This window comes from Polistes fuscatus, unplaced genomic scaffold (assembly GCF_010416935.1).
Source record: "Polistes fuscatus isolate 324 unplaced genomic scaffold, CU_Pfus_HIC Scaffold22, whole genome shotgun sequence".
In the NCBI taxonomy this organism is placed as follows: domain Eukaryota; kingdom Metazoa; phylum Arthropoda; class Insecta; order Hymenoptera; family Vespidae; genus Polistes; species Polistes fuscatus.
Window position 1 is genome coordinate 1,691,922 of NW_025113099.1, and position 10,992 is coordinate 1,702,913.

Below are 10,992 nucleotides of genomic sequence, written 5' to 3' on the forward strand. Positions count from 1 at the left end.
AGAGGTGGAGGAGAGTGAGAAAAATCGCAATCTACTGAAGAATCGTATTATGGGATCGTTTGTCGTGCGAGTAGAAATGGGCCCACGCCTCGTAAACGTTGAACATTTAAAGAACCAACCAACGCGACTACTCTCATTCCTATTCCAACGATCTATGACAATTTTGGGAAATAAAAACAGAGATATAGGATTCGTGAAAAAATCGTCGCCGTTGATTGACTGCACCGGGACTCGAAACCCGGTCTTCCGATTTCCGGGCGACTGCCTTTACCACTGAGCTACCCGAGGGCCCACCGTTCATCTCCTTAAACGAATGCCTATTTAAGTGTTTGGCTGTTCAATATTTATTTAGATGCGAAGAAAATATGAACACGTAACACACGTCGGAAAATTAATTTTAATCGATACGAGCGAAATTCCATGAATTTTGTACGGCGATTTTAATATCAATTTATTTACTACATAATATTAATACTGAAAGTATTTCGATCAATTTGTCGCTACATAGAAAATCTAATACCTCAGCAAACAAACAACAGTACCAGGTGTGCATAGAAAAAATATTCAATAGGTTAAACGTTCTACCGATTTATTTTCGAGACGTGTCATTTGAAAGTTGGGTGAAAAGAGTTCAACATACATGCAGGTCCTTTGTGTATGTATTCCACGTATGTCTGAATTTATGGTATGTTGTTGTATGTATGTACATCGTTAACGTTATACGACTAAACGGAGTATCCGAGTCAGATAGCATCGAGGAAGCAATACTCGCAAACAATGCAAGCTCGAGCAAAAACATCGTTGGTTGCCTTAGCCGACGCAGTGGCAGATCGTAGCGTAACAATATTGAACGGGGTGAGCTTTATGAACGCGTTAAATAGAATCGACGTACCAGTCTCGATCGTTCGATTCCACCGATAAACTTCGATCAAGAGAATAGTTGACAAAATGAACAATCAAAATTCCTATCGGTATCGAACATATTAAAAAACAAAAAAAAAACAATCATACAGAAAGAACATTTAATTGTTCGTTAAATACAGCTACTGTCTCGAGGAATTGTGTCTTCTATAATAAAATAGAGATTAGTATATCTTATTTTTTTTTCAGATAGAATTGTTCATTAGAGAATTGTTTTAAACAAAAAAATAGATACGGGTTGTGTCAGGGTCATTTAATAAATAATTTTCATAAAATTTTTCTTTTGATAATTTGACGTTTACAATATATCAGTTATATCGTGATAGTTTGCTGAGTAATATACAGTATAGGAAAAGGTAAAAGAACAGAATAACAATAATTAGAAAATATTATGCGTGTAACATTTTGCTAAAAGAAATCGAAAATTTGTACGATCAATATAAATATTTTTCAGTTGGTTAAAGTGACCTCTTATAAATGTATATTAAAACATCATAATTTGTGTTGATCTTGTGGCCTCCAAGGCAAACACTTAAATGGCGTTCGTGAGGAGATTGGACGGTGGGCCCTGGATAGCTCAATGGTTAAAGGCAGTCGCCCGAAAGCAAAAAAATTCCGGGTTCGAGTCCCGTCAGTTCAACGGCCCAATTTTTTTCACGAATCCTACATAATTATAAAATATAATTCGATAAGAAAACAATACAATAGTAGAACAAACAAGAATGCATATTTCTAGAGAGAGTTAAATAGAAGATAATTCTATTTTATAGTCTAAAATAGAAAATGGAAAGGCCGAGAACCAATTCGTAGAAAGGTTCAAAAGTAAAGAAGAAAGGAAGCAGAAGAAGGAGAAGGATGTAGTTATTTATCTCGCACGAAGACAACCCTTCCACCCACCTAGCAAATCCCGACCAACCCAAGGAGAAGCCCACGTGGAATGACGAAATTATTCCGAGGTGCTTTGAATCCTTCGCGAGTGGTAATTTTGCTAGCAGTACGGTTGCTTGTCCGGGTGAGCGAGTGTGCGTTAGACCGAGAAACTAAGGTAAATTATCTTCGAAATTCCGACACTATTATTCACTCGAGTTGGCCTCTCTTTCTCTCCTACGATAGCCGCGAAATCTTGCATAGTTTCCCGTCATACTTTTCGCGAACAAAGCTCTGAAAGTGGTCCACTCGCCTGGAAATCAGACCTACTTTCGTCGAATGTTAAATTCTCCTGGGGTACTTTAACTGAACGCGTTCGAAGGTAGGATCCCTTAGCGATATTATCGAATTCTACGATGAACAAAATCATTTCCTTTGATTCAACGAAATGTAAGTTTTACTACTAATAAAATTCTTTTCCAAAAGTAGACGAATTGACGAAAACTGAAGTGGAAAAATTCATTCGGGATGAGCACGCGTACCACATATATACCGGGTGAAGCATTTCAAATGGTTGCGTGATTCGTGAAGCTGGCATAATCCCATGTTATAGTTTTTTTTTTGAGTAACCAATGTTCACAAAATCAAGTACCTTCATTGGACATAGATTTTTTCAATTCCCACAATAGCCGAGGAATTATTAAAGCGGTCTATTTGAATGCCTCACCTGATATCTCTGGACAGATAGATGAATTCGTCTAATCAAGAAAAAAAATAGGAAGAAAAGGAAGAAAGGAAGGAAGGAAGGAAGGAAAGAGGTTCAATGACTCGAACGTTCGTCGTAATAAAATATTCCGACACGTTCGAGTTGGCGCGACGCCGACGCTTCTTTCATTCGGCTCGCTAATTAAATCCTTCAGTCCTGCCCCGTCCACCCATGAACCAACCTCTCCAATCTATTCTCTTAAACCATTTGAACCATCCTAGAAAATCTTCTCTAGCGCGAGTCTAAATCATCCTACCAATCTTCTTACGATTAACGAATAATATAATATTCAAAAATATTTAATCAACTTTAAAAAAAAACACGGGTCTTCAATTTGTATAAATAAAAAAAAAAGAAAATCGAATCGATCGAATAATCAATTCATTCGATTCAAATATTTATTACGTGAAGCAAACACGAGTTTCATTTATTCTCTAAATCGTTAAACATTTAGAAAAATATCTCTGACAAATTTTAAATCATCGTCACAACTATTCTATTATACATTTATTGATATTTAATTGGTTTTTATCTGTCCAGAAATAAAACTATTAAAATAGGTGTCTTAGGAAATTCGGACTGGTTAGAAATTCTTTAAGACACCTATTTTACTTATTTTATTTGACTATTTGAGAAAACCCGTATTCACAATTTTATAAAAAAAATGTAATCGAGTGGATTAGTAATAAAAAAGCATAATCATGAAAACGAATTCATTTATAAAATTGTCTCATCAAGTATCCGATTAAATAATCATCAGTGCTAGAACACTTAGAGACGAAGAGTAGAAATAATAGAAGAATTTGTTGGAAATTTTGGGGATATGAAAGTTGATCAAAAATTTACCACCTTCCCCTCTCTCTACCCCTACCCATGCCCCCCGTATTAATCATAAAAAGATTTGAAAAAAGTATAAGCTTTCGGTGCGACGTTAATGGCAAAGTTTTGTCTTTCGTTGTTGTCGTTAAACCTTGAGATGCGAGAAACCCTAGCCCTTTTCTCCGTTACTTGAAAAAAGAATGAGGATGCATGCAAAGTAGATAACGTGGTGTAGCAGGATTGTAACGTAGGTAAAGGAAGTAGCATATGTAAAAGGAGTTTCGACAACGAAGAATACGAACGACTGTGATGATATAGTCAACGTTTGCTTTTTGTCGAGGGCTTTGAAATGATCTGAAGGGTGTTTCGAGGGTGTTTCCACAAAAAAGGGCAAAGACCTAATACGAAAAGTATTACAGGCTTTTCCTATGCAAATGAACTCGTTTACACCCCCGTAGGAGGACCTATTTTCTTGTATCTTTTATCTTTTATCTTTATCTTTATATTTATCTTGATATTTTTTCTTATTCTTCTTTCTTTTTATTTTGACTTCATTGAAATCAATGATACTACTTGAACAATATCGACTACTATTTCGAAAGGTTACATCTAACTGGAAACACGATACATTACACCAAGTTATCGTGCAAGTTACAATTGTATCACATTCGGAAAACCCTTGGTGGTTGGTTCGTTTCATTCGAAGGAATATCGTCTCGAACTACGAGTTATTGGAAAAATGTTATAAATCGATTTTATTGAACTATCTTTGGAGATCATAAATTTATATATACGCACACTCACATACGTACGTTACACGTTGAAATATAATACTTTTTTAACCGATCGATATAGGGAATGTGTTAAGGAAATTCGAAAACTTAATCGATTTTTTCATGTGATGGATTTTAATTTGAAACGACAGTAACAAAAATATTTCTTATCAATTGATTTGCGATCAAAAATCATGTCATATTTTAGTATGGGTGTTGTAGTGGTTGTAAAATAATTTGATATCACGTTTTATTTAGATATTTTTATTAATAATTGAATAAAATTAGTATTTTTATTAAATGCAATTTCTTCCCTTCGTACTTAAGATTAAAGAAAAAAAAGAAACAAGGAAGATTAATGAAGGAAACGAGAGGTGGGGGGGGAGGAATGGGGTGAAAGGAAAATGGCGGATAGCATAGAAACGTTATCGATACTTTTCTTTTTTAAAAGATTAATCAAGTTGGAATATCTTGGAAGAAGAAGAAGAAGAAGAAGAAGAAGAAGAAAAAAACAGGCATATCTTTTTTTTTACCTTCAACCGAATACGAAACAAGAAACTTTTTCTTTTCCCTGAGATTATCGAACGCATCCCATTTTTTTTCTTCTTTTTTTTCTTTTTTTCTTTTCTTTTCTTTTTCTCTTCTCATCCATTGAAATTTTACTACAACGATCTACTGTGTGTAGTAAATAAAAAATTAAAACAAAAATAAAAAGAAAATAAATGGAACAAAAAAAAAAACTACGACAAGGTTCGACACCACTCAGGAACGTTTTCGACGAACAACGAAAAACGAGATTTTCATTCGAAGTGTAAAACACGAGGAGAAGATCGAAAAAGCCTCGACGTCGATCAAGCCGAAGTTTCGTTTCGTTTCGTTTCGATTCGTGTCGCGTTCGTTCGTACGTTCGACACCTACGTTCGTATTTAAAAACATCACAAAAAAAAAAGAAAATAAGAAAGAAAAGAAAAAAAAATAAAAACGAACTGGTTAGACAACGTTCGATTCGGATTTGGTTTCGTGAAAAATCGTGAAATAAATTTGAACCCTTTGCACTCGAGCGGCGCCAATACGACGCCCGGTAGCCTATTTCTAGTGTCAACTCAACCAAAACTAATTACAGAGTTTAATATTTATGAAAGTTTGTTTTTTTCGTCATATAAATGAATAAACTGATGATATTTTATTATTTCTATACGCTTGTTTGTTTATAAATGTTTTTAAAGTACCTGTAAAATGGGGAAAAAAGTAAGAAATAAAAGAAATTGTTCTTTTATTTCTTACATCTCACTCGTACATTTCTATCGAAGATGAAAAAAATAAATAAATTGAGGAAAATGAAAAAGAATCATTTAGGTCTAATTTAAAGTTGAATAATTTTCTTTGACGAGCCTACCAACTGAAAGATAACCAAACCGTATATCTTTGCATAGAGACCACTACGAAATACAATTTGGTATGCATGAGCCTAAGATAAACGAAGCCCCCCAGTCGCATGATCCTCTGACTCCATTTCTCCGTAAAATTCAATTTTTAAACGGAAAAAGGAAGAAAAGAAAAGAAAAGGAAAAGGAAAAGAGAGAAAAAAAGATGAAAGAAATAAAGAAAGATAGAGAAATGAAATATAGAAGGTGGTGGTGCGTCGATACGAATAATCGATACTCCCCCTCGTTCGTACGCAAACACCGTGAGAACTACGCTCGTAAAATAAAGAAAAAGTAAAAAAAAAAAAAAAAAAAAGGGATGGAAGAAAGCAATAAAAAGAAAAGAAGAGAAAGAAGAAAGGGGTGGGGGAAGAAAAAAGACAAAAAAAGGAATGAATAATGTCTGATACGATATGAAATGTATCCCTGTAATTCTAATGAAAGGTCGGTGGTTCGTTGATAAAAGCAAAAAAATAAAGAAGAAATAGAACACAAAAAAAATTTATACAATTACATTTGTTTCGTAAAACTTTACACTTTTTCTATTGATTCCCGTTTTGTAAAGTTTCTTTTTTCTTTTTTTTTTCTAATGTTTTCTATCCTGCATTTTGTTTTTTTCCATCGGTTGTAATAAATTAAAAGAAGTGAAAATAAAAGAAAAAAGGGGACGGAGGGAGGCACTCGAAATATTTTTCTTGAGAGCACGAAAAGTTTACGAGAAAAGTGACAAAGGAACGTTGTTCTTCTACCACAGTTTAATTACAGCCCAAGTCAAAGGATATTTTCAGCTTTCGTGTCGCGTGATGAGCCCATTTGTAACGAGAAAAATCTTCCCGATGGATGAGAAATATTTCTTTTTATTTCTTATTTCTTATTTTTCAATTCGTTGAAATAAAAATGAACGATCAGGGATTCTTGCATTGTTTTTTTTTCAAAATTTCTATCTCTGATCACCTCATCACAATGCTCAATTTTTTTTCTGCCCATTTGTAACAAGAAAAATCTTCCCGATCGATGAGAAATATATTTTTTTTATTTCTTATTTCTTATTTTTCAATTCGTTGAAATAAAAATGAACGATCAGGGATTCTTGCATTGTTGTTTTTTCAAAATTTCTATCTCTGATCCTCCCCACCACAATCCTCAATTTTTTTCTGTTTCTGTAATTTGTTTTTATTCAAAAACAATTTCATTCTTCGACCCCTCCGGTCGTTAGTTTAACAACTGATGGAAAAAACAAAATGTAGAATAGGAAAGATTAGAAAAAAACAAAAAATCTTTACAAAAAAATCAATAAAAAAAGACAAGTTTTGAGAAACAAATATTATTGTATAAAACGATTGATTTCAAATATTTGTCTTGGAAAATTCTAACTCAAATTTAGTGATCCTTAATTTCTTATTTGTTTTCTTTTCCTTTCCCTTGTTTTTCTCAGACTCTCTAAGGATGTTATAACATAAAAAGAAACGAGACATTATCGAGAAAAGAGGAGTCCCTTATTAAGGAAATCAGAAACATTGGTCGATCCTCGGACTCGTTTTTTTTCTCTTTCTGATAGGACGAACAAGGGTTTCCCTTTTTCGCCTTTTGAAAACGCGAAGGGTGATATAATTGGATTGCCACTTTGACGAAAACGATTTGACGAGAAGGAGGAGGAGAAGAAGGAGGAGGAGGAGGAGGCTTACCCGGGCAAGAATTTTCTTTCAATTGAAACAGAGATCTCGTTCGAGAATAGATAAACTTTTTATTGATGACTCGTTGAAAGGTTAAACTACTTAAGATTATCGTCATTATTGTTATTTAAATGATGGATAATATAAAAGATGATTCATTTCAAATTGAACAAATAAAATATTAAATATAAAAATAAAATAATAATATTATATATATATAAATAATAATATTATATATAATAAAATAGGTATAATAAAATATAATAAAAATATAATAAAATTATATATAATAAAATATATATATAAAAAAATTATTATATATAATAATATATAAAAAATTATATATAATAAAACATATATAATAAAATTATATTATATATATTAATTATTTTTATTTATTATTATTATTATTATTATTATTATTATTATTATTATTATTATTATTTTATTATTATTTAATAATTATTTATAATATTATAATATATATATTTAATATATACTAATATGTGTGCCCATATAATTATGGAAGTAGTCTAAATCAAAATTAAACAACAACAAAAAGTCAGTATATCAGTTATATCACATCACATTATTTAAAACTAAATAAATTCAATGTAATTTTTGACAATAATCAAAACCACTTATGGTCTACCATAGAATTCAAACAAAACAAGGGGTTAAAAAGAACAGATAAATAGAATTTACTACCACCATCTTTAATTTAAAGAGGTGACGATGGTAATGTTGGTGTTTCGTTAAGAAGAGTGCTGATTGGAGATAGAAACCTTAGAAGATATCCATCACGTCTACCAACTACTCTGCATAGTAAATAAAGTGTATATTCGAAGGTTGGCTCGATGGATGGATGGATGGATGGATGAGCTTTGCTATACTACCATTACTAACATCAGGAAGCCCGCCATCTTAATAGAATCAGGATGGTGTTCAGACTACCTAAGCAGGTATATGCCATTGGTTCTTCTTCCACTCTCTTCGATCGTTCTACTACCTTCAACGATGATATCGTTCGAGACTGTTAGATCATCAGAATATAATCTCTACTTCGTCCTTCATCCCTTCACCCTAACCACCCCCCTTAAACCCTCACCCACCTTCCAAAGAAAGAACATCGTCTTGTAGAATATGCGTTATGACAAGATCGATCCTCGTAGAAAAGCAGCAGCAGCACCAGTAGCATCATCCCCCTCCTCCCCCCTTCATCCTCATCATCCTCGTCCTCATCCTCGTCCTCGTCCTCGTCCTCGTTTCATTTACCGCTTTTCGATATTTTAATATTCGCGACGCGAGATGAAATACTACTACCTTCAACCCAACCCAACCCCATCTTCCACCACTCCGCCCACCACCCCGTAAAGCCACCCCCACTCGTATCTTCGGTCTGCCTCTTTCGTGAAATATTCATGATAGTCTCGCGTTTTCCTACCGTCTATGAGAAAGAGAAACATCGAGTGAGAGAGAGAGTGAGTGTATATTGAAGGAAAGAGAGATAAAAAGAGAAAAGAAAGAACATTGAACGAAGGGGTAGGGGTAGAAAAGGAAAGAGAGATAGAAAGAGAAAAGAAAGAACATTGAATGAAGGGGTGGGGGTAGAGAAGGTAAGAGAGAAAAAGAGCGAGGGAAGGGAATAAAACGAAGCTACGATACTGGGTGGGGTGGGGGTAGGGGTAGGGGTGTAACGTTAAAGCACCTTGCCTTTCCTTCCCTTTCTTTGCTTTTCCTTTGGCCACGCACAGAGAATTATGCTTTTGATACGTCACCGCATTTTCAAATCGCGCCTTGCATCGTGAAAAAGACAGAGAGAGAGAGAGGGGGGGTAAGGGGGGAGGGGAGAATGACGAGAGGCAGAGTCGACACAGCCAGAGGCCATTTCCTCTTACTCGATGAAATTCTTCCTCAAACAAAAGTTAATTACTTTTACAGCCGACTAAATAATTTCAATGCATTCCCAGTGTTGCACATTCATTTTATCGAGTTAATTATTCCAAGAGAGAGAGAGAAGAGGAGAGAGGAATAAAAGAGAAGAAAATTATTTTATGTATTATAAAAAAATAATATCGTATATAATTATTATTATTTATATTGTTATTATTATTGTTCTTGTTTATACGTTCAGAGGGAGAAGAATACCGTTGCAATTTATTTTAAAATGGCACAAGCATCTTCCAAGGGGAAAGATACGATTTACTTTTACTTTTACTTTTTTTCTTTTACTTTTTATTTCTTTTTTTTTTTTTTTCTCTCTATTGGGAGGAAAACGTTACTCGCTCGGACAGTTTTCCTTTGTCGTTTATATTTATAAGAATTTACGTTTAAATAGATATTACTACTCGTGGAATAATAACATCGAGTGTTTTTTATCCCTTTTTTTATCCTCTTACATTTGTTTGCTATCCATCAAAACTCCATTGTTACGACTACCCCCCCTAAGCATCTTTTCGAGTTATATTCTACTTCACTACCACATTCCTCATTATCCTGTCACAAATCTCGAATACTACGACCTTTCTTCTTTCTTTCTTCTTCTCCTCCTTATCTGGGTCTTCTTCTTCTTGCTTCTTTTTCTTCTATTACCCCTTTCTTACGTCTCACCCACCTTCAGCACACATTTTACGATTCCTCGTGCACGCTCAAACTTTTTCAATCGCATTATCATCACCGGCGAATCACGAGGTTCAGGAATACAAATAAATTGGCTCTATCTTGGTCACTTTATCTCTCTCTCTCTCTCTCTCGTCTCTCATTCTCTCTCTTTTGCATTTTCTTCATTTCGTACACACACATACACACTCAGGCAGAAACACATAAGGGAAACCAACTGAATTATTCTTCCAGAGAAAATTTTGAATGCAGAATAAAATGATTTAAAAACGGTGACTTATTTAAAACATTGAATAAGAATGTTGTCTTTAGAATTAATTATTATTTTGTCATTTATGGCTTTGAATAATAAAAAATACACCCGTGGTTCTCTAAACGAGACATGTGACTTTAGTTTGACAGTCAAGGTGTTAAACAAATTAACAAAATATTAAATTAAGTGTTTCAAATTTTTAATATAAATTATCACACTTCTCAATTTAAAAAGAAAAAAAGAACATAATGCTCGTTGATGATCGAGACATACCAATTTGTCATAACGTTTGTCTTTTATTATTCGTTGCGTGATACGAAGAATAAACTGGATGAGTTAGAATAATTAAGAAAAGAAAATAAAAATAAAAAAAATAGCCGATATCAACGTCGAACGGTGATATAAGTTTGTTTGAAAGTATCTTCGAAGATTTTGTTTCCCTTAGGCTAGAAGAACGCTCGTCACGTCGTTAGATTATAAAAGCAAGTCGCGTGAAAATAGAAGGAAAAGGGGGAAGCTTGCAACCAGCAAAACCGGAAAACTTAGTACGCTCGTAATTTCAATTTTACCGCCCTCCATTGACTCACGATAACACCGCATTCCTTCACCTCTCTCTCTTTCTCTTTCTCTCGTTCATTCGTCCGACCAACCAACCATTTTTCATCGTTCGAAATGTTCACTAAAGGATAATCTAGAGACGGATGATGGCACGAGTTGCTTGCAAAATGATGAAAATTCGTTTCCTACAATCGGATCTAAATGTTATCTGGTTTTAAAATGTCTAATAAAACATTTAAGATATAAAAAATAATGTTACAAAAAATTATTTGTTAAGACTTTCTAAAAATATGGCTCAATTATTTCCAATTTTATTATT

The 10,992-nt window shown here is 33.7% G+C and overlaps 1 protein-coding gene across 1 annotated transcript in view; it reads right to left on the minus strand.

The window, feature by feature from the left end:
• Positions 1 to 47: 47 nt before the first annotated feature.
• LOC122517908 overlaps positions 48 to 10,992 on the minus strand; it is an 81,654-nt gene continuing 70,709 nt past the window's right edge. Inside the window, exon 4 of the mRNA XM_043636525.1 lies at positions 48 to 152. Coding sequence (XP_043492460.1) covers positions 48 to 152 — 105 coding nt within the window. The remainder of the gene's footprint in view (positions 153 to 10,992) is intronic.